The sequence below is a fragment of the Neofelis nebulosa genome, chromosome 14, assembly GCF_028018385.1.
Source record: "Neofelis nebulosa isolate mNeoNeb1 chromosome 14, mNeoNeb1.pri, whole genome shotgun sequence".
Taxonomy (NCBI): domain Eukaryota; kingdom Metazoa; phylum Chordata; class Mammalia; order Carnivora; family Felidae; genus Neofelis; species Neofelis nebulosa.
In genome coordinates, this window is record NC_080795.1 from 6,315,461 (window position 1) to 6,340,226 (window position 24,766).

Genomic DNA, 24,766 nt, shown 5'->3' on the forward strand with positions numbered 1-24,766 from the left:
TTACCAGTAAGTCTAACACATGAATTAAATAACTTTTCAAAAGCTCAAACTGGTAGAAATTCAAGTCATAAAGACTCTCAATTTAAACATGCGCTTATGGCGGACTATCTGGACTTCTAACCTAGCACCTGCTTACCCCACTCTGACCACAAGATTGCTCACCTTGTTCTGATTCCATTTCAGAAGGCTAACAGCGATTTTCTGGCCTAACATGCTACTTGTCACATCCTTCAACCCATGGCCCAAGAGGAGCCCTGCTCTCGGCTTTGAAGAGGGGTTCTGCTACCATGGACAGTCTCAGGGCACACAAACACATCCCAAGCAGATTATGGGCGTATTGGTAATCAGTAGGAACATTAGATGGCTTCCACAGAGCTTCACTTAGGTACTATAGGCAGGCTGTAGACACTGTCCTCTAAAGACTTTTCCCAATTCCCCAGATACATTTCCAACAGATGAAGACAGACGCACCTCACCTACATTCCTAAGTTTCTTTGTCCCTTGGTCTCAACCGGCTCTCCTCGGGCCGGCCCTTACTTGTCCAAACTCACTGCCTGTTCTTGAGCTATTCTGAGTACAACAAAGATAAGCTGTTCCCAAGTGGGGAAGATAATTCTAATCAAGAAGGAAACTTGGGGAGACGGGATTCATTTTAACCTCTAACCTTTTGGCTCTACAAAAATGTGGGGAGAGTTTGGCCAAAAAAAAACAAGGGGGCGGGTGGGGGTTCTGGCCACCATGTAGCCCTACATAAAGCCTTGAGAAACACAGTGTAAGTAACGAGTTTCAAAGCCATCACTGAACTGTTTTCCACTGCTTGACATGCTGTTCACGTATCCGTTAGACAGATATTGGAGAGGTTATCAGACAACTGAAGCTCGACGTCAGCAACTTTACAATTATTCACTCCAGTTGTGGATCTGAATTCAGACTCTTGCTTTCATTCTCGGGTCTGAGATGAAGCGACCCGAAAAGAAGAGCAACAAGGAAGAACAAGTCTCCAGTCTCCCAAGAGACCATAAATATTTATAAATGGTGTGCGTGTGCCTATGTACACACACACATACGATTTTTACAATGCTACTACCCTAACCGGAGGTGGTATCAAATCCACAGATGTACATTTGCGGAGCTAGAAAACACCGTTAAAATTTTAAATGACTCAGAATAACTTATGTTCATGGTGTTAGGAGGCCAGTGAATTAAGAAGGAATATACTTACATCACTTGAAGAGACTGTTCCTGTTTCAACAGCGACACCGCTACCACGCAGTTTCTATTACGAAATAAATAACTTATTACTTAGTTTTGTTTTTAATTTTTATCTGAATTTATCAGCTTATAAAAGGGAGCTAAGCAAATTTCATAATTCTTAACCCTACTTAAATTCATAGTTTTTCTTAACCCTACTTAATGGAATATCATCAGCTAATAAAAAGCATGGGGGCGACATGAAATACTCTAAATATTACACTCTCCCAGATAACTTAATAATTAAAAAAGGAACAATAATAAACTGAATACTAGGCTCCAGCTAAATTTCATTAGTGAAGCTGGTGCAAATTTCCAAGTCTCAGGATTTACTTATTGAACTGGTCTTCAGGTAAGATGATTGTCTTAAGCTGAACTACCTACACTCTTTTCTGTGGCAATGCTTTCAAAACAGGTGCCTAATTAATGGGAAGATACTACACAGAACTTAAAATTAGATTATCCATAGCAATGCTAATACGTTTATAATGACAATCAGAAATTCACACGTTACATAATGTCTAAATGACTTACAGAAATGACTAAAGGAAAGGTAGAAAGTCAAAGGCTAAATGTGCAAGAGAAAAGTGGTAATGAATTTCTGAAAGGATATTTTTATTCAGTTTTATTCAAACTAATTTTATTTATTATGTACTAAACGCCAGGCATGAAGCCCTCCAACCTACATACGATGCTTAAACTACCAAAAAAGAAAAAGTTCCTAAATGTCACTATGAAGTCAACCAAAAACCCAAACTTGCAACTATTTTGGACTTTTGAAAATGTATTTCTATTAAAATTATGAAGCTGTGGTCCTTTTTATGAGAGAGAAAACACTGACGATGGTAGGAAAGAAGAGACCTTCCAGATACAGTGCCATCACATGACATTTAAGCAAAGTAGCAAACAGAATCCCAAATAATCCTGTTTCATTCTTTAAACAAGAAGTCGGTAATTGGACCCTGATAGAAGGCTGTGGAAGAAGTGTCTGCCCGTGGCAAGAAAGACAATGCAGTTCAGATCCTAGCAGAAGGAGTGACCAGACTCTGAGAAGCAAAGCCAGACGGGGCCTGGCACTCTGAAGAGTCACCTCGTAGCAGGACGTGCAAAGCAGAAACGCGATACCATAACCAAAGAAAGCCAAAGACTAGGTGATAAAAAAGAATGCACCAGAAAGATAAAGAAAAGCATTCATCTAATACCAAGAAGCTTAGTTCTAATGAAAACTGTTCTAGACACTGAAATATTTTGCTTCCACTAGCGATGATAAGGACATTTCCTGGACGCAGTTGTAACCGTAATCATTCCAGAAGCGACAAATCATCTGCGAGGCACGGTATAAATGTGATTCCTGCGAGGAAAAATCTAGCATGAAGCAACCCAAAATGTTAGTGGCAAACTGCAGTATACATTCTTCCTACCAATTTTCATCTTATGAATCCAGTTACAATAGAGCCTCACTATCATCACCATAAAGCTAACGCTAAAACAAATAAAGTTTGTTCAAAGGAAGGACTAATTTCAAAAAAGAAAAAAAAAAGGGAGGGGAGAGGGGAAGCTTAAGCGTTCGGATCCCAAATGCCATACGCTTAGAAATTTAAAATCTCATCCTTGCACACCTATTTTTCGTGTTCTAAGTGTGTTTTTTAAATACCTCACAAATTCAGTAAAATCCGCCAATCTGTGGCTCTTAGAAAAAATACTTTTAAAAATTAAGCCAAGGGGCGCCTGGGTGGCGCAGTCGGTTAAGCGTCCGACTTCAGCCAGGTCACGATCTCGCGGTCCGTGAGTTCGAGCCCCGCGTCAGGCTCTGGGCTGATGGCTCGGAGCCTGGAGCCTGTTTCCGATTCTGTGTCTCCCTCTCTCTCTGCCCCTCCCCCATTCATGCTCTGTCTCTCTCTGTCCCAAAAATAAATAAAAAACGTTGAAAAAAAAAAATTTAAAAAAAAATAAAAATTAAGCCAAAAAGACTTAAAATTTATGCTACTGATATAAAAAGTACTTAATCGTGTTCAAGACACTCCAAAATATCCCTGTCCAAATATAAAAGGCAATTAATTAGACTTCCCCAAAAAGGCAAACAACGATAAGACAAAAAATAAACCCAAGGAAAATGTCATCGTGTCTCTCTCTTATGCCTCAAATTAGAATCTATTAAAATGTCACCTGAAATCTGAATTACAACTTTCCAAAACTTCATTTCAAATAGACCTTTATTTCTAACACAGACAATACACTGCCAGTATTGCTTTGCTGGTCCCATTCTTCACGGGAGCCATCCCCACGCCAAAATCTCGTTCTCTTCTACCCTTTCTTCCCCACAGTACTCCTCCCCCACCCACCTTCGCTTCACCCCTCTTCTGCGAACCATTCCCGGTCTCCCTCTTATCACTGCTATCAGTCACTGAAGCCTAAAGGAAAGAACCACTGAGCCACCGTAAGTGTCCTATCTTTTGCCTGTTCTAGGGAACCATGACGACAAAAACAGAAAACCTGTCCTTTTTCCCGTCACTCAACCAGCAAGCTGTTTTCTTCCGTGGGGAAGTAGAGCTAGAAAGGTCTGAGAGCAACCAAGATGGCCACAAGCAGGCTTCACGTCTCACCTCAGGCCCAAATGTTCAATCCCACGATGATACGGTGCATCTGGGAAGGTGCCACAGTAACGGTTACCCCGCAGCTAGAGCCGGCAGCTCCAGGCTTACCCGGGGGGTGCCTGGCAGCCTTGTATGGACTCTTGGGCAAGACTAGAATAACTGGATTGACCCCTGATCTGCAACGGGTTGTCTGCACTTTGAAAGTCCCTGGCGGCACCCGGTGCCATTCTGTTTATTGGTGTAGCTCGTCGACAGCTTGCCCTGACCCTGTGACCAGAAGGACATAAACGATCCCAGCTACAAGCTAACGAAGGGCTCTCCCCAAATCCAAGATTTCCCGCACAAATCTCGGAGGTCTGGGGTCCCACGGCAGACGTGGGAGCTGCACCTGAAGTGTCTTAGCCTCGGGGCCTGCACCCCGTCTCCTGCTACACTGTTTCCTTCCACTTGCTGCAAGCCTTACACGAGTCCCCCCTCTGGAGCCGCGCAAGTCCTTTCCGGTCCCCCGCCTGTGTGATGGTGGTTAGCCCCCAGGAAGGAAGATCCTCCTCATCCACTGAAAAGCATGAATGGAAAACCCCAAGTGGCAGAAAAGACAGAAAAGTTTGAGCTGAAGGTGGTCAAAGAAAGAAAAAGTGAAGCATACTACCATACCTAAGAGTAGTTCAAAATGGCATTATTTTAATATAACGTTTTTTTTATTTACCATTTATACAATTACCGTAAGAATCTGTATATGGGCGTCACATGCCTTTCAAAGATACTAGAAAAAGTATCTTTTACCTGTGAACTCAGCTGAGTTTTTATCCAATTGAAATAGTAATTTAAGTCACTGCCTTCCATCAGTTCTTTCCCCCAAGCTGCTAACTTTGCGATAATTCTTGCTGCCTGAAAAATAAGAAATGTACTTGAATGCCACGTTGATTCTAAAAATCACACCATATACCTTAAAAAGTAGGACTCTTATAACCATTCTGCTGCAAGATTTTTTTTTTAATACCCAACTCCTCCAAAATAAGTTTGTATTTCACTTGTGAAAATATATTTTGGGGGGCACCTCAGTGACTCAGTCAGTTGAGGGTCCAGCTCTTGATTTCAGATCAGGTCACGATCCCAGGGTCGTGGGATCAAGCCCCTCGTCACGCTCCGTGCTGAGCGTGGAGCCTGCTTAAGATATTAAAAAATAATAATAATAAAAAAATAAAGATATCCTCTCTCTCTCTCTCTCTCTCTCAAAAATAAACATTAAAACAAACAACTAAACAAAATTTAATTTCTGTAGTAAAATGTGGTTAATCCTGTCACAGACAATCAAAAGCTCTTTGCTCACGCAATTACCAAAGGCTTTCATGCTCATGAGCTCGACAAATACTCTACGAAACTTTAACTCTCTCAGAGCAACCCCATCTCCTCTGTCTTCCCGATACCCCCAGATTACTAAACATCAATGGAAACACTGCTTTGAAAAATTAACATCACAGCCGTTATTCCTCGGGGGAACTGGGAGGTTACTAAGTCATAAATAGCCCAAGAGTGTTTCTTCCCCAGATCAGAAATTTAATCAATTCAAAATTTACCATATGAACAGTAAAGAGATCCTGGCGGTTCAGCATGGGCAGAAAGTAGGACCAGGCGGTGTTCTTGCTGCGCTTAGCATAGTCAAAGAAGATGCTGACCCGCTGGTGATTTTCCTGAAACAAGAAAAGAAATGATATCACTCATCAGAATGCATCTCTCTATTGTGCACTGTTTCTCAACTTTTCGTTCTGGTCCCAACAGTGTGTCTTCTTCTGCCAGTTGCTATTACGGGTCGGAGGTGGTGACAGGGCAGGCACAGATACTTCAAAATACCTTTAATTATCATGATTAGCTTTAAGTCAAGTGAGCCAAGCTAGCAGACCGCACCCATGCGGGGAAAAGCAATTTAAGTTACACTTCTGAGCCTGAACCTCTGACCTGCGCTTCCCAACGTTGTCTCCACACCAATAAAATAGGGTTACGCCTGACAATCACGACAGAAAAGCAGGGCGGATAAAGACAGCAAAACACAGCATGGAACACTAGGCAGATAGACAGGATCTGAGGAACAATTAATTCTTAGTTCAAATCATGCAAACGCTACCTCTCACCTAAGTTTTCTGTACGTTTCACTGGCCGAAATACACTTTCTGATTCACTAAATGAATATGGTTGCCAAGTAGCAATACTTGATAAAATCACAAAAAAACAAACAATTTTCAGATCATTTAGTTCTTTTTAAACACACTGGTTTAAATTTTGGTCTGTGCTTACAGTTACCTACCTATTTGGGGAGCAGACTAATATCTCCTTAAGTAATGAGTCATCAGAGTTTGGAATAACAATTGCAAGGTACGATAATGATTTTATCAAGGGATTCAAAATTTGCAGAAGTCATCATTTACTCCATTAGTGGATTATTTCTCAAGTTAAAACAGTAATTATCGTTGGCACACAAATAAACCAAGGACCCTACATACAGAAAGAAGAGACACTATTTTTTACATTTTAAGTAAGTTTAAAACCCATCTCCCTTGACTAGTCCTTTGTGGTTTCAATTCCTGCTTAAAAATGCATCTTCCATTCATCACTGTTCCAGGTACTCAAGTTACAAACCTTTAAGAGAATATGGGAAAAGCCCTTCTTCTCAAAGGCATTTAACAATTCCTGTTGATAGCTGAGCACAGAAAACAACGTCATCTTCAAAATTATGTGCCCAACACTAAACACATGAGGAAAAGCAAGCAATTCTGTCCGAAAGTATTCTACCCAGAAATATTAAAGAATGAAATGACCGGTTAAAAATAGGATAACATTTATAATTACAGTATTTTTTAAACAGCACAAGAAATCAAACGATAGGGGTCATGTGCAAATTTCTCAAGGTTACTAAAATTGTACCAATAAAATCAATTTATAAAATATGCTTAATCAATAGCCGAGGATAATGTCAGCTACCTAAGTCTCATCCCTCCACATACACTTCATAAAAACAGGCCAACAAGGAGAAGAAATAAAACCATACATCTGAAGGTGTTCAACTTTAGATCCATCTTGACTGGCAAAAATGTGAAAGTCTGACTATGCCCTCTGTTGGCAAGGCTATAGAGACACAGGTGTTCTCGTACGTAGGTGGGACTGCAAAATGGAATTATACGGCAATATCTTAACAAAACTACGTATGTAGTTCTCTTCTACCCAGCAATCCTATTTCTAGCCATTTACCATGAAGTACATTCCTGACCATCTGAAAATACATTTGCACAAGGTTATTCTGGGCCTCATTATTTCTAATTACAAAACGTTGGAACCACTTTTCATCCAACATCTTAGCGAGGGTGCTCCCCCCAGCTCTGTGATACCACCCAAGGACAATGAGAAGAAGAAGATACCATAAAGTTAGCCAAGAAAGACAAAGACCCAGTGAACAAATCTGAAGGCAAAGCCAAAAAGACGTGGTCCAAAGGCAAAGTTCGGGACATGCCCAATAACCTTGTCTCGTCTGACACATGACAGACCCCAAACAACTTCCCAACTATAAAGGTTATAAACCCTAGTTGTTACCTGAGACTGAAATTCGTGGTTCCCTGGCCAGGGAAGTCCTTCAAGGGCTCCTTATAAAGCACTTCTTAACTGGTTTCAAAACAGAGCCCAAGTAATTTACACCAGAAACACCAAAGTCAGAGATGTCCCAGCTGCTGGTGAAGATTCATGAGGTGGCCCAAACCAATGGACATTTTGAAAAGTAAAACTTTAGGGGCGCCTGAGTGGCTCAGTCAGTTGAGCATCTGATTCTCGCTTTTGGCTCAGGTCACCATCCCAGGGATGTGGGATCAAGCTGTGCGTCGGGCTCCACACTGAGAGTGGAGTCTGCTTGGGATTATCTTTCTCTCCCTCTGCCCCCTCCCCTGCTCACTTGCTCTCTCTTTCTTAAAAAAATAAAAATGAAAAAAATAATAAAAACTTTATTAAACCAAAATAAATATGTATATGAGCCAACCTCAATGTCCATCACATCAGAGACTATTAAGTAAACCACGGTACATCCACTAAAAGAGTCCTTCGTTGCAGGGCACCTGGCTGGCCGTCAGCGTGTGACACTTGGTCTTGGGGTTGGAAATTTGAGCCCCACACACGGGGTGTGGAGATTACTTAAAAATAAAATCTTAAAAGAAAAAAAAAACAAAACAGTACTCTGTTGCTACCAAAAGGCAATATGGGAAATATCTATGAATTGACATGGAATGATTTCTGGCATATTCTGTTAGGTGAGACGAGCAAAATACAAGAGATTATATTTACTACATGTTTTCTGTAAGAAAGAGACACAAATATGGGGCGCCTGGGTGGCTCAGTCATTAAGCGTCCGAATTCTGCTCAGGCCACGACCTTAACAGTTCCTGGGCTTGAGCCCCGCGCAGGCTCTGTGCAGACAGCTCAGAGCCTGGAGCCTGCTTCAGATTCTGTGTCTCCCTCTCTCTCTCTGCCCCTCCACTGCTCATGCTCTGTCTCTTGAAAATAAACATTTGAAAGAAAAAAAAAAAAAAAAAGAAAGAAAGAGAAGGAAATAAAAACGTATTACATGTATCTGACTATTTCTGCAGGGGGAGAAAAGAACCAGGAAGGATAAAACCAGAAATCTATGAGACCGGTTACCTAACAAGAGATAGGTGGGAATGCAGGGATGGGGAGTTAGGGTTTGGTGACATTTCTCTGATTGCATCTTTTCTGTATAGTTTTGACTTCTGGAAGCATGTTGGTGTTTTACATAATCAAAAATAATAAAAATCAACAAGAATGAGAAAAAGATAAGTAGAATACCAAAAAACACAAGTGAATCTAACTGTATTTCAAGAAAAATAATATAACTATTCTGAGTACAATACTCTGACTACATATTCTCAGCTTAAAGAAAAAGTACTGCAAACAAATACTGAACTCTAGTTAAAGGGCTCATTTTTCACAGTTGTATGGGTCAGCAATTCTGAAACTCCTTTCCTTGTGCTATAGGGCGGAACAGACAAGTAAATACACAAAGGATAAGAAGGGCTCACGATCTCACTGTCACAGAAGAAAGTTACGAACGTGGAAAGGGCAGACTCGAATGAACTCTGGTGTTGAGCTGAAATCAAACTGGAGAGAGTGTGAACTCCTGGTTTCTAATTTACAGATAATATGCATTAAAAAATGAGGATATCTGTGTGTGCACGCATGTGTGTGTTGTACATACTTATACACATATAAATAAAAGCAAAGCCTGCACGCAAACTCAAGCCTGCTCATTCTAGGTGCAATCCTATCCTGTAAGCAGGATAACCAAGGAAGACCACATCATTCCCCATTTTTCTTAACTTTATGGAAGAAAAAAGCGCTGAGAGAGACCGAAGTCATTCTCAGACAGGCCTGCATCGGCCCAGGCTGGACACTGATCCTTGCCCGCATTATAAAATCACTACATTCCTATAAATGAGGGCCCTAGGTAGACAGCACCATTCTTCTTAACTTTTGTACCTTCACTAACAATTCGTACAGCGCCTGGCACATAGCAGGCCATCAGTAAGTGTTTCTTTGTAAACTGACAGAACAATGCTCCACACAAGCAACCACACTGGCACCGTTCCTCAAGTCCCGAAGAAGTGGTCAGGCACTGGATTTAGCGGCCCAGGTGGCCTTTCTCGAAAAGAACTGCTCTGTACACCAACAATTTCAATCTAGACTATACTCTGGTGGAACATACAAAACAGTGAATAAGGGAGGCCCCTCTGTGTTCGGGGACAGTAAAACAGTAAATAGGAACTTTACGCAACTGGAAAAGTCTCAGATGATAAGCAAAATGTTCTCCAAAGAGACAAGATCTTTGAGAAGAAGCACCTTGCCTACATTCAGCGCTGAACCCTAGCGCTTGGCACTGGCCTGGAGGACGGCAGGGGCACCGAAATCTGCTGAATGGCTGAAAGAGAAGAAGCCACATTGCCTGGAAGGACACAGAGCACCCAGAGAGTCTCAAATGATTTACCCAATATCACTGGTGTTGAACAAAGAACTCCGAGGTATTATGAAAAAAATACAAATTAATTACCGGACATCCTGAAAAACAACAAAAAGAGCCTGTGTGGAGGCATTCCCATCTTTAACACTACTAGCAATTCCAAGTCAGAAGAAATCCATGGTATAAGTGAAACCGTACAAAAATGTTACCGCGCAGGATATAAAACAACGAAGTCACCAAATGGATTAAATAAAGAATATACCTACCTGCAGCATATCATCCACCATAGTTAGTATATACTGAACTGTCTGTTCTTTGGAGATGTGAGTCATCAAATTTATAAATGTTTTAGCACACTGGAAAAAAAATGAAAGTAATGTGAACTCTCATTTTCAACTACAAACACAGCATTTTAATGGAATTTCAGTAAAATATTTCTCTTGCACAAATTATAACACAAATGCTATTAACTAAAAGATTTCAATTATAGAAAATGTACATGCTTTACGAATATTGTGATGAAGTAGGGGAGGAACATACTATGACTTGCATCAGAGTTGTGATCATTTTTAGTGATAAATTTCCAAACGTTTACTACTTTTAAATAGACCTAGCAACGATAACTCGATTGCCCATGATAACATAAACATGAAGCTATGAAGACAACCAAAAATTATCATTGATTTTGGCTTTTATTTTTGTTTTGTTTTTGCATTTACTGGGAAGCAGAAGGCTCCAGCGACAAGAGTACTAGGGATTAGAATCAGAAGGCTATGACCTGTCCCCATCCTACATCTTACCAACTGTGTGACAATCTCTGGAATTCAACAAAAAACGTAGCCATCAGTATGTCTCCTCACAGATTTCCCAGGATTGTTGTGAGAATCGGGCTGAGTTGTGTATAAGCTCCTTCAGTCATCAGTAGCCCCCCCACCCAATATCAGAAAATCTGAGGGACAGCAGAATTGCATCATATTCTAGTAAGAATACAAAGTGGAAAATTTTTTCTAAAAAAAACCCAAAAAAACAGTTAAGCAACTTTAAAAATAATACTTACTTTGAAACTTAATTGCCCTTCTAGGAATCTATTCTAAAAAATGTTTCGGAAATGCAGACAAAGTCTGAAATAGAATTTGAAACCACAATTATGGGAGCCTGGGTGCCTCAGTCGGTTAAGCATCTGACTGGCTCAGGTCATGACCTCACAGTTCCTGAGTTCTAGTCCTGAATCAGATAAGCTCAAGCCCCACTTTGGATGAGCCCTGCTTCTCTCTCTGTCTCTCTGTCTCTGTCTCTGTCTCTCTCTCCCCCCCTCACTCACTTGTACCCCCTCTTTCAAAAAATAAAAATAAACTAAAAATAAAGCCACAATTGTAAGAATACTAGCTGGGGTTGAAAAAAAATAGAAGACACCAGAGAATCCCTTTCTACAGAGGAAAGAACTAAAATCTAGTCAGGCTAAAATTAAAAATGCTATAACAGAGATGCATCTCGAATGGATGCCATGACGGCGAGGATGGACAAGGCAGATCAGCAGATGAGTGATACAGAAGACAAAATTATGGAAAATAGTGAAGCTGAAGAGAGGAGGGATACAGAGGCCAAAGATCACGATACAAGACTTAGAGAACTCAGTGACTTATTAAAGAGGAATAACATTTGTATCATAGAAGTCTCAGAAGATGAAGACAGAGAAAAAGGGGCAGAATGTTTACGTGAGCAAAACTCCCTAATCTGGGGAAGGACACAGACATCAAAATCCAAGAAGCACAGAGAACTCCCAATTAAATTCAACAAGTAGACCACAGCCAAGACATATCAAATCCACAAAATACACAGAATCCTCAATGCAGCAAGGGAAAAAAAGTCCTTAACCTACAGGGAAGACAGATCAGGTTTGCAGCAAACCTGTCCACAGAAGCGTGGTCAGAAAAGAGTGGCAGGATATATTCAACGTGCTGAATGGGAAAACCATGCAGCCAAGAATCCTTTACCCAGCGAGGCTGTCATTCAGAATAGAAGGAGAAATAAAGAGTTTCTCAGCCAAAGAAAAACTAAAGAAGTCTGTGACCACTAAACCAGCCCTGCAAGAAATTCTAAGGGGGACTCTTTGAATAGAGAAAAAACAAAACAAAACAAAACAGACCAAAAGCAACAAAGACTAGAAATGAACAGAGAACATCATCAAAAAACACCAACTCTACAGGCAACACAATGGCTCTAAGTTCATATTTTTCAATAATTACTCTGAATTTTAATAAACTGCTCCAATCAAAACACATATGGTATCAGAATGGGTAAAAAAAAAAAAAAAAAAACAAAAAAAAAAAACCCTCTATATGCTGCCTACAAGACACTCATTTTAGACCTAAAGACTCCCACAGATTGAAAGTAAAGGGACAGAGAACCATCCATCATGCTAATGGACATCAAAGGAAAGCCGGATTAGCCATACTTGTATCAGACAAACTAAACTTCAAAATAAAGACTGGAACAAGAGATGAAGAAGGGCGTTATATCGTAATTAAGGGGTCTATCCATCAAGAAGATCAAACAATTGTAAATATTTTTTGCCCCCCAACTTGAGAGCACCCAAATATACAAATCAATTAATCACAAACATAAACAAACTCATTATTAATAATACAATAATACTAGGGGACTTTAACACCCTGCTTGCAGCAATGGGCAGATCATCTAAGCAGAAAAACCGACAAGGAAACAATGGCTTTGAATGACACACTGGACCGGATGGACTTAACAGGTATATTCAAAACATTTCATCCTATAGCAACAGAATACACATTCTTCCCAAGTACATATGGAACATTCTTTTTTTTTTTTAATTTTAAGAAAATATTTATTTATCTTTGAGAGGGAGACAGAGCATGAGCGAGGGAGAAACAGAGAGAGAGGGAAACACAGAATCTGAAGCAGGCTCCAGGCTCTGAGCTGTCATCACAGAGCCTGATGCAGGGCTCAAACTCATGAACCATGAGATCATGACCCAAGCTGAAGTCATACACTTAACCAACTGAGCCACCCAGGCACTCCTGGAACATTCTTGAGAATAGATCACATACTGGGTCACAAATCAGCCCTCAGCAGCACAAAAAGATTGAGCTCATACCATCCATATTTTCAGACCACAACACTATGTAACTTGAAATCAACCACAAGAAAAAATTGGGAAAACCCTCAAATAGATGGAGGTTAAAGACATCCTACTAAAAAATGAATGGGTTAACCAGCAAATTAACGAAGAAATTAAAATATACATGGAAGCCAATGGAAATGAAAACAACACTCCAAACCCTTTGGAATGCAGCAAAGGCGGTCCTCAGAGGAAAGTATACTGCAATTCAGGCCTATCTCAGGAAGCAGAATACACAACCTAACCTTACACCTAAAGGAGCCAGAAAAGGAACAGCAAATAAAGCTTAAAACCAGCAGAAGAAGGGTAATTTATAAGGATCAGAGTAGAAACAAATGATATAGAAACAAAAATAAAACCAGTACAAAAGATCAAGGAAACTAAGAGCTAGTTCCTTGAAAGAATAAACAAAATTGATAAACCCCTAGCCAGACTTATCAAGAAAAAAAGACCCCAAATGGATAAAATCATGAAATCAAAGAGGAGACATCACAAACACCACCACAGAAATACAAACAATTCTAAGACAATACTATGAAAAATTATGTGCCAACAAACTAGGCAATCTGGAAGAAATGGACAAATTCCTAGAAACTCACAAACTACCAAAACTGAAACAGAAAGAAATAGAAAGTTTGAACAGACCCATAACCAGCAAGAAATTGAATCAGTAACTAAAAATCTCCCAACAAGCAAGATTCCTGGGCCAGATGGCTTTCCAGGGGAATTCAATCAGACATTTAAAGGAGAGTTAATACTTATTTTTCTCAAACCACTCCAAAAAACAAATAGAAGGAAAACTTCAAACCCATTCTATGAAGCCAGCATTACCTTGATTCCAAAACCAAAGACCCCACTAAAAAGGAGAACTTTATACCAATTTCCCTGATGATCCCATTTACAACTGCACCAAAAATAATAAGATATGTAGGAATAAACCTAACTAAAGGGGTGAAAAATCCATACTCTGAAAACTATAGAAAACTTCTGAAAGATATTGAAAAGGACACAAAGACATGGAGAAGCATTCCATATGCTCATGGATTGGAAAAACAAATATTGTTAAAATGTCTATCCTACCCAAAGCAATTTACACATTTAAATGTAATCCCTATTAAAATATGACCGGCATTCTTCGCAGAGCTAGAACAATCAATCATAAAATTTGTATGGAACTACAAAAGACCCCGAGTAGCCAAAGCAATCCTGAAGAAGAAAAACAAAACTGGAGGCATCACAATTCTGGATTTCAAGCTACATTAGATAGCTGTTGTCACCAGGACAGTATGGTACCGGCACAACAACAGACACGTAGATCAACAGAACAGAATAGAAAACCCAGAAATGGACCCACAACTATGCGGTCAATTCATCTTTGACAAAATGAGAAAAAGAATATCCAATGGAAAGAAGACAGTCTCTTCAACAAATGGTGTTGGGCAAACTGGCCAGCATCATGGAGAATGAACCTGGACCATTTGCTTATACCATACAGACAAAGAAATTCAGAATGGATGCAAGACCTAAATGTGAGACAGGAAACCATCAAAATCCTAGAAAACAGGCAGCAACCTCTTTGACCTCAGCCACAGCAACTTCTTACTAGACACATCACCAAAGGCAAGGAAAACAAAAGCAAACACGAACTGTTAAGACTTCATCAAGATAAAAAACTCTGCACAGCAAAGGAAACAATCAGCAAAACTAAAAGGCAACTGACAGAATGGGAGAAGACATTTGCAAATGACATATCAGATAAAGGGTTAGTATCCAGTATCTATCCACTTATCAAACTCAACACCCAAAAAACAAACAACCCAGTCAAGAAATGGGCAGAAGACGTGAACACTTTTCCAAAGACAGCCAGACGGCCAACAGACACATGAAAAGATGCTCCACATCACTCATCATCAGGGAAATACAAATCAAAACACAATGAGACACCACCTCAGGGCACAGAGCCTGCTTGGGATTCTCTCTCTCTGCCCCTCCCCCACTCACACGCGCAGTGTGTGTGTGTGTGTGTGTGTGTGTGTGTGTGTGCGCGCGTGCAGGCGCGCTCTCTCTCTCTCTCTCTCTCTCACAATAAACTTTTTTTATTTTTTTTTTTTTATTTTTTTTTTTTAAATTTTTTTTTTTTCAACGTTTTTTATTTATTTTTGGGACAGAGAGAGACAGAGCATGAACGGGGGAGGGGCAGAGAGAGAGGGAGACACAGAATCGGAAACAGGCTCCAGGCTCCGAGCCATCAGCCCAGAGCCTGACGCGGGGCTCGAACTCACGGACCGCGAGATCGTGACCTGGCTGAAGTCGGACGCTTAACCGACTGCGCCACCCAGGCGCCCCTCTCTCACAATAAACTTTAAAAAAAAGAAAAAGAGGGGCACCTGGGTGGCTCAGTCGGTTAAGCGGCCGACTTCAGCTCAGGTCATGATCTCGCAATCTGTGAGTTTGAGCCCCGCGTCGGGCTCTGTGCTGACAGCTAGAGCCTGGAGCCCGCTTCGGATTCTGTGTCTCCCTCTCTCTGACCCTCCCCCGTTCATGCTCTGTCTCTCTCTGTCTCAAAAATAAATAAACATTAAAAAAAAAAAAAAAAAAATTTTTTTAAAGAAAAAGAAACTAAAAATAGAATTACCCTATAATCCAACAATTGCACTATTAGGTATTTACCCAAAGGATACAAAACACAGATTCAAAGGGGTACATGAACCCTAATGTTTACAGCAGCACTACTGACAACAGCCAAATTATGGAGACGGCCCTAATGTCCATCCACTGATGAATGGATAAGGAAGATGTGATATATATACACAATGGAATATTACTCAGCCATCAAAAAAGAAGGAAATCTTGCCATTTGCAATGATGTGGATGGACCTAGAATGTATTATGCTGAATGAAATAAGTCAATCAAAGAAAGACAAATACCACAGGATTTCAGTCATATGTGAAATTAATGAACACATGGGAAAAAGGGAAAAAAAGAGAAGAGGGCGGAAAACAAACCACAAGAGACTGTTAACAATAGAGACTTGACGGTTAACGGTGGGAGGTGGGTAGGAAATGGGCCAGATGGGTATTAAAAATTTTTTTTTAATGTTTATTTATTTTTGAGACAGAGAGAGAGCATGAATGGGGAAGGGTCAGAGAGAGAGGGAGACACAGAATCCGAAGCGGGCTCCAGGCTCTGAGCTGTCAGCACAGAGCCCGATGCGGGGCTCGAACTCACGGATCATGAGATCATGACCTGAGCTGAAGTCGGACGCTTAACCAAAGGAGCCACCCAGGCGCCCCGGGTGGTGAGTATTAAAAAGGGCACTCGTTGGGATGAGCACTGGGTGTTGTACGTAAGTGATGAATCACTGAATTCTACTCCTGAAGCCAATACTGCACTGTATGTTAACTAAATTTAAAGAAAAATTGAAAAGAAAAACCCTATGTGTGGAACCATAAGGAAAGTGCCATGAAAAACATGTAAAAAAGGGTGGAGGAATAAACTGAATAAACACACTCAACATAACATTTTCCCAAAATGAACAAACAAAACTGGAAAGTATTTAAATGTCTTCCAAAAAAGAGGATTTGGAAAGTATTTAAACGTCTTCCAATAAAAAAGGATTTTTAGATAAATCATGACGCACACCTACAAGGAAATATCACCAAGTCATTAAAATTTTGTTCTCGAATTTTCAGTGACACAGGAAGGTGTTCGTAATATGTTCATATGCATCACCTGACTGCCTTCAGTTTGGAGCACCTCTTGCTTCTCTTCAAGACTTCTTTTCATCTCAAACCTTTGAATGAATTCACAGTCTTCAGCAGAAATCATCTGCCCCCTAGGAAGTAAGAGGAAGTTGGGTTTTTTCAATAAGAGTTGAGTTGACACTGCGACGAAGGGACACAGGAATTCCCCATCTTTCTCCTCTCTCCTCGGTGGTTAACCACCGGGGTCGGCGCACAGGCCCCCGCATCACACAGACCCGGGTGCAAGCTTAGCTCCACCAGGTATGGAACATGCAACCTCTCTGGACCTGAGTGAATTCATTTGCAAAATGGAAACAACGTCCACATTGCCAGTAGGGGTTGATCTGAGGATGAGATTAAATAACCCACATAAGGTGGTTAGAGCGGCGCCTGGCCCGTAGGAAGCAATGAATAACTGACGCCTCTTAGCACCGTCCGAAGTCTCACCCTACCCCCCTCCCAGCCACACAATTCACTCGGCTTTCCACTCCATCAAGACCAAAGCCACTTTACACGAACTTCTACGATCACTGCCTCCGGCATTTTCTCACGTTCCCTCCAGACTCGGAAAAATGAGCTCCTCCCCCCTCTCAAAAAATCACCTCTCCCTCCTGACACGCTGTCCTAACAGCAATCACCCCACACTATCCGGTTTTCCTCCCACTTCTTTCAGGGGTTCCTTCCTCAGTGGCTCCTCGCAGCACAAGACTTCTCTCCAAGCTCAGTCCTTGGAATCTTCCTTTTCTCTCCCAACTTCTTTCCTTCAGTGAGATTCCAATCAAGAGAGTCATACTGAGATACACTCAGTATCATCACCACGGAGCCATCGTCACCTTCCCTTCCAACCCAGCCTCGCCACAGACACACTCGTCAACGACACAAACGTGCCACAGCAAACCGCCGTCTGACCCTTCCTTGTGAAAAGATCTGTCAGCAAAACATCCTTGTTAGTCTCTGACACGGGGCACTTCGGGACACACGCCGACCTTGTCGGACCATCAGTCTGGTGGGGAAAGTGTGGAATTTGTGCCAGTCTGAGGAAGAGTTCCAACTGCACTTGTGAAACTTCGGCAGGTCGCTATCCCTCTGACCAATGTTTGCCACACCGATAAAATGGCCATTATCATGGTACCTGCCCGACTCCACTGAGCGGTTATGAAAGCAAGAAGCACCACGTGACGTATGTAAGCACGACAGAAATGCAAATTTAACATTAAAAAAATGTAATACGCTTTGCCGTTCAAATAGCATCAATAGATGTCTTTCAACTGAGTGGTTTAAAAAACCGCCCTTCCCCACCCCCTGCCCCGGAGTATGTTGAGAGGCTACTGTTCCACAAAAGGCCAACCGAGGAACACTGAATTTGAGGCAGGTTTCACCATATGCACAGTTACAGAAATGGGAGTCCTTTTTCAGAAGTCTTGGGCCAGCTTCCTGGTGGCAGGTCTCGACACGGAGACTGGGGTGCAGGAGATTAATGGAGGCAGCGCTCCCAGGGGAGACCAGGGATGGGGCGGGGGGGGGGGGGGGGCACAGGATTCGAAAGGTTAGGAGCCCAGCCCAGACTCAGGCAAAGTCCTAAAGAGAACGGGTTTCTGAGCACACAGGGGAGTCTGGGAAGGTGAGGTCCTCAGAGCCAGGCCCTCCCCGAGACAAGGGAGCTGAGCTTTCACACTTCCTGACACCCCTCCCCACAAGCCGACCCTCCTCCAAAGAAGATCTCGACTTTTGAGTATTCAAAATCTCAGCGTTTTACTTTATCCCTTCTCGGTTTTATATATACTATTACTAAACATATTTTATATACTTTTCACTTGCTTCTGGACTTTGGAATCTACTGCCCCTCAGCTCTTCAGCTGCAAGCACTGTAACTTTGTTTTCACATGTGCTCTGTGTGTGTGTGTGTGTGTGTGTGTGTGTGTGCGTGAACTATTCTCACCTGCTGGATTTTTCCAACAATCCCTTCCTTACCAACCCAAAGGGGAATTTCCAGTCCTTATCTTTCCAGATCTCTGAGGCAGGTGGCAATGTGGCCATTTCTTGACCCTCTCGTCCTGAGCTTCCAGATTCTTCTTGCCCTTCTCAGGCCACTTCTCATCAGTGCTCTTCACAGATTCCTTGTCTCCTACCCTGTGCTTCAGGCTCTGTGGGGGGCTGTCTTCATTTGCGCTCCCTGAATCCTCCCTGAGTGCTCCCCGCTACCCTCCGTGCCGCTGAGTTCAGGCCCAGTCTGAGCTGTGCCAGTCTGAGCTGCAGCCCAGGCCGACCTCCCACAGTCCCCACTTACACATGGGGACCTCTCCTCCCACAGAGCAAGCACACAAGCACCCTAGACCCTGAGGGGCACAGCAGAGATCACTAACATATATCCCTACCCACATTCCATCCCAGCCTGGCTAATGGGATAATGAAATTAAAAAAAAAAAAAAAAGACACTTTGCTCTGTTTCCCCTGTGGCTAAGCACTTCATATACCAGGCAGGAAAAAAGGCACTCTGTACCCTGGGGTAGACCAAGATAACAAGGTCCAGTTCTGGCCCCAAAATACATACGGTCTTTTTCATAAGCCTGAACTTCCCGGCTAAAACAGTTTCACCCCCAGATTTTGCCATGCTAACGAATTAAAGCATATAACCTTTGTATATGCATATATAAAGCATATAACCTTTGTATATAGGATAATCATGAGAAAAAGTTGTGGTGTTCTACCATGACAAAACTGTACAATGAAGGTTACCTTTGGTGACCTTATCATTTCACAGCTTTCTTTGCCACTTAAATAATTGTAGTTTTCTGCAGTAAGCCACTTCTTCCGAGGTCTGAATTTCTTTCCTTTTTGTAAGTAACCTTTTTCTTTTCTTGCTTAAATTCTTTTGTCTCTGAATCTTCTTTTGACAGTCCCATAACCTAGCAAGTTAGGAACGGGGGTCTCTTTCCTAATGACCTACAACCACTCAGACACCAGTCCTAACGATCCTCCCACCTAATACCACTCTCCTCTCAACTTCTCTGCCTCTGGAATAGCTCAGCCTTAAGGTAACAACCCACCAAAGGTTTCCCTGCTTCCAATCCACCCCTCCTCCACACCCCTCTTACTAGTGCCAGCCAGCTTTCTCAAGCACACATCTGACCACATTACTCCTTTCATATCAGTCACTGCAAATTTGAATGGCAGTTCTACCTGGCACCAAGGTAGAGGCATTCAAGAAAAATCATTTTAGGGGCACCTGGGTGGCTCAGTCAGTTGAGCACCCAACTCTTGATTTCATCTCAGGTCAAGATCCCAGGGTTGTGGGATGGAGCCCTGCACTGGGCTCCTCACTGAGTGTGGAGTCTGCTTAAGATTCTCTCTCTCTCTCTCTCTCTCTCTCTCTCTCTCTCTCTCCCTCTCTCTCCCTATGCCCCTCTCCCCTGCTCACACTCTCTTTCTCTAAAAAAAAAAAAAAAAAAAAAAAAAAAGAAAGAAAGAAAGAAAAATCATTTTAATCAACTAGTTAAACCCTACATCAGTATGTACATGTTATTTAACCTATCTGAATAGCTATCTACTCTTCCGTAAGACAGGGATAGAAAACCTTAGGTCACAGTGCTGCCATGAAAGTAACATGACACAGTATGTGACTTAGCCAAGTAAGGTACTCCTTTCCCAAACACTTGTCTCCACCACTGCCCAACATTTACTCTGCTCACTCATGATGTAACCAGCCAAGATCAACAGGCAGCCTACTGTGTGTCAGGCACCTGTGAGAACAGGTGACACAGCAGTGAATTAAACATCCCTCTTTGAGCCTGGACTGCAGTGGGGAAAACAAAAAACACACAAACACAAAAATAAGTAATTTTTTAACACACACACACACACACACACGCACACGCACGCACACAATGCCAGGACGCTAAATGCTATGAAAAAAACTTTAGCTGGGTAAGGAGCTAGAAAGTGACAACAGAGGAAAGGATAGCTTTTGGGTAGATTACAGTGAAGTCCTTTCTGAGGCCACCCGGGCAGACACCCACTTGAAGGGAGTTAATGAGCCACGTGATCTAGGGAGGAACTTGCAGACGGAAGTGTATGTCTCAGGGCGGTGGGGCTCAACAGCAGGCACACAGTTAACACTTGGTGAACCTTTGTGCACAGACGTACAAAGTAGAAGGGTTTTATAAAAGAAACACATGAGACGGACAGCAGAATACAGGACAGAAAAAAGAATGAGAGAGACTACAACTTAGTAGTACAGAGGTCTTTGAAAAGGAGGAACAGAGAGAAAGCAATTAAATATCCCCCTGGAACTAAAAATGTTCCAGATACCAATGCTAGGGAACCTCTGCCAGTCAGCCAGTGCTTTCTGATTAATAACAATACCATTCTATTTAGGTTATAAACAGGGACAAGCTTTATAAACATGAAACCCCTTGTTCTCTAGTCCAAACACACTCTGGACTAAAACTAGGAAACAGCTCAAAATCCTAATTTCACAGGGGATTTAAATTAAATTTAAATTATAAAGATATAGATGAACAGAGAGAATATCAGAAAGTCCCTCCTCCTCCTGCCCCACAATAATCTAGTCCCTTAAAGTGGGAATCCAGAATCATCCTAGATTCTTTTTCACCCTCATAGATTAAATCGATCGCAAAGACTTTCTCAAATCTATCCAATCCTATCCATCCCAACAGCCTGGATACGGCTACAGCCTCATCATAGCTCTAGGTTTGTTTCCACAAACCCACCCTCTACGTTTTGTCAGTAGAACAATCCAATCAAAAGGCAACCTGACATCCAACTCCCGCTTACAAACATCGGTCATCCCCAATTTCTACAACAGGGATTTTAAAACTGTGCTCCTTGGGGAGCCTCCACAATTGGCTCCCGGCTGCCTCTCCGGCCTCAGCCCACCCCACTGCCTGCCTCCAAAACGTGTATTATTCCCCACCCAGCACGCTGCTTTTAATTCCCTACGTTGGAACATTCCCTCCAGAAAAACTTCCTGGAGGGAGGATTAGCTGTCCTTTTTCTGTGCACCCATCATTCCCGGTGCACCTTTCTACTCTCTCAGTTAACATACCAAATGATCTGTTTCTATAACTGACTTCCCTACCAGACTATAAGTTTATCTTTTTGAAGCCTCAAAGCCTCGAAATAGGCCTCAAACTTGAAAGGTGGACGATAAATGTTTAATGAGTGACTAAATTAACCGAAATAAGTGCATCATCGTTGTATGCCGTATGTCCCTCTTACAGCAGACTCCTAAATATAAAACTAAAGATTCCTCGATTTGTTTTTCAAAACGTATCTGAAAATCTGAACTGAATTTCCTTAATAAATCACTGTTATAAATATACCAAAACAGATATGAAGTCAATACGATAAAACATGGTCAAGAAAAAACGAACCCTTACTTTACAGATAAATACGGAACACCAGCATGCTAAATCTTAATACGTATAAGAAAGAAGGGAAGTGGATAGAACTAGAGGGTATCATGCTAAGCGAAATTAGTCAGAGAAAGACAAATATCACATGACTTCACTCATATGAGGACTTTAAGACACAGAACAGATGAACACAAGGGAAGGGAAGCAAAAATAATATAAAAACAGGGAGGGGGACAAAACATAAGAGACTCTTAAATATGGAAAACAGAGGGTACTGGAGGGGTGGAGGGAGGGGGGATGGGCTAAATGGGTAAGGGGCATTAAGGAATCTACTCCTGAAATCATTGTGGCACTATATTTGGATGCTAATTTGGATGTAAATTAAAAACAATTTTTTTAATTAAATTTTTAAAAAAAGAAAGAAGGGAAAAGAACTAAAATTTATGGAGAGTGCATTCAACACACTATTGTATATATTCAACTGTGCAAATCTTTTAAATATGCTATTTCAGCAACAACTCTGCAAGATCCGTATTCCCCATTTCATTTTTACTTCAATGAACCGCAAAGAAGTTAAACGATTCCCCTAAGATTACCAAACTAGTAGAAGAACCAGACTTCAAACCCAGGTCTTGGAATTCAAACATCTACACCTTTTACTAGTTGTATGAGCCACGCTGCAACACCTTCTTCCCCACGTTGATCACCCAGGCACAACGTGCCAGTCTGGCAGGCTTTGCCCGCTATCCCCTTCCCCCCTCCAAATCCCATGAACACGCCTCCCACCTCTCCCACTCATTCAAAAGGTACAACTTTCCAGACACGGAAGATCAAAATGGCTCTGAGGGGCTCTGCTCCCCTGCTAGAGCCTCTAGCTCCTTCCACCACACTATCCTGTCTCCCTACGGCAGGTAAGACTTCTAAGGAGGAAGTGTTTCCTTCCATGTCTGGTAGTATTTTTCCATCATGTCTCTCATTGAGGCATGATCACGAAAAAGTCCGATGCAAAAGCACATGATTATCCCTGATTCACAGCAAATCCGTACTTACTGAAGATAGGACTGCCAGTTCACTTTGTTTGCCCGAACCTCCGCAGCCTTGGCAGCAATAATGTTCGTCGGAACCGCAGCATCTACGGCACCTCGGATATCCATTTTGGTCATCTAAATGTTATGATCTTGGATGTTTTTTCAATAGATCTGCAATTTTGAGGCAAAGTAACATGAGAATAGTAGGTGTTACCATTTTTTAACAACTACTGCTATCATTATTATTGTTATTAACATCATCGTTATCGCCTTATTCTCCCCATTCAACTCAAACATTAAATATATTAGATGTCCTAAGTATGAAAATCATTAGATTTCAAAACTTGTCCAATTATGCCCTGCTCCATAAAAGTGTTCTCTAAAGATTTTTACTTTTCCAGGAAAAGTTTTTTAATTACTGGCACTAATCTTGCAGTAAGGTTTTTCAAAGTAACTTAAGTTCTTCAAACTAACATCAGAAGTCTGGCTTCCATAAAATAGGAATACAGATTAAACGTATACAACTGGGAACAAGTTTCTCCTGACACGGAAAAAAATAACCTGTACAGTAGAGAGAAGACCATTTATTTTTACATTTACCACCATCATTTTGAAGCATCATTATTAAAAAACAAAAAAAAACAAAAAAAAACAAAAACTACTACAAGTGCCTTCTAAAATTACTCATTCAAATTAAAAACCCTAAGGTGGAGGGCGCCTGGGTGGCTCAGTCGGTTAAGCGTCCGACTTCAGCTCAGGTCACGATCTCGTGGTCCGTGAGTTCAAGCCCCGCTTCGGGCTCTGGGCTGATGGCTCAGAGCCTGGAGCCTGCTTCCGATTCTGTGCCTCCCTCTCTCTCTGCCCCTCCCCCATTCATGCTGTGTGTCTCTCTGTGTCTCAAAAATAAATAAACTTAAAAAAAAAATTAATAAAAAAAAATAAAAATAAAAACCCTAAGGTGGGAATGTAATTTTCTTTCTTCAACCAAAGTTCAGAGTATTTTCAAAATCAATTTGGGGAGGAAGTTTTGGAACAAATACCAATTACAATTTAGGTACAAGCAACAATGGGATTCTGGTCTGGTGACAACCACCTACAATAATGAGCTTTCACGTAATTCTCACTGCCAAATTTACGCGTAAATGCTCAGGCCCGATTTTCTCTCGATACGAAATATACAGGTTTTGGTTCACAAAACAGACGTTCGCTGCCACGGCCACAAAGAAGCTAAAACCATACCCAAAATTCTATTCTGCAATCCCAATGACCTTAGTCAGTTTGGAACTTAATCTCTACATCTGAGGGTTTGCTGCCTAAACAACCCAAGCAATACACACAGGTAGGGCGGAGGGAAAACTGGCTCTGGCCGGGTCAGGCTGGAACCCTGAACACCGAGCGGACTCAGGCGCAGCGGCCTCCCCCGGGGTAGGTGAAGGTGCTTCCGGATGGCCCTCTGGGTCCCCGAACAACTCGAACCTGCAGCAGGCCGAGGCCGAGGCCCAATCCTGGGGAAAGTATACAGTATACCCGTCCTCACCCCCCCCCCTTTCCTGCCCCCGCGGGTTAGGAGCTCCAGTTCCGTAAACCTAGCTGAGGCCTGGAAGGACAGAAAT

The 24,766-nt window shown here is 41.9% G+C and overlaps 1 protein-coding gene across 3 annotated transcripts in view; it reads right to left on the minus strand.

Moving 5' to 3' along the window:
• ATP6V1H (ATPase H+ transporting V1 subunit H) overlaps window positions 1–24,766 on the minus strand; it is a 115,575-nt gene that overhangs the window by 90,535 nt on the left and 274 nt on the right. For 2 of the 3 annotated variants that reach the window (XM_058699568.1, XM_058699566.1), the window contains exons 2-7: window positions 23,176–23,324; window positions 16,740–16,842; window positions 10,119–10,208; window positions 5,423–5,536; window positions 4,629–4,733; window positions 1,223–1,276 (exon numbers count right to left, since the gene is read on the minus strand). In XM_058699568.1, coding sequence (XP_058555551.1) covers window positions 1,223–1,276; window positions 4,629–4,733; window positions 5,423–5,536; window positions 10,119–10,208; window positions 16,740–16,842; window positions 23,176–23,288 — 579 coding nt within the window. In that variant the 5' untranslated portion in view covers window positions 23,289–23,324. The remainder of the gene's footprint in view (window positions 1–1,222; window positions 1,277–4,628; window positions 4,734–5,422; window positions 5,537–10,118; window positions 10,209–16,739; window positions 16,843–23,175; window positions 23,325–24,766) is intronic. The other variant, XM_058699567.1, reaches the window with a different exon arrangement.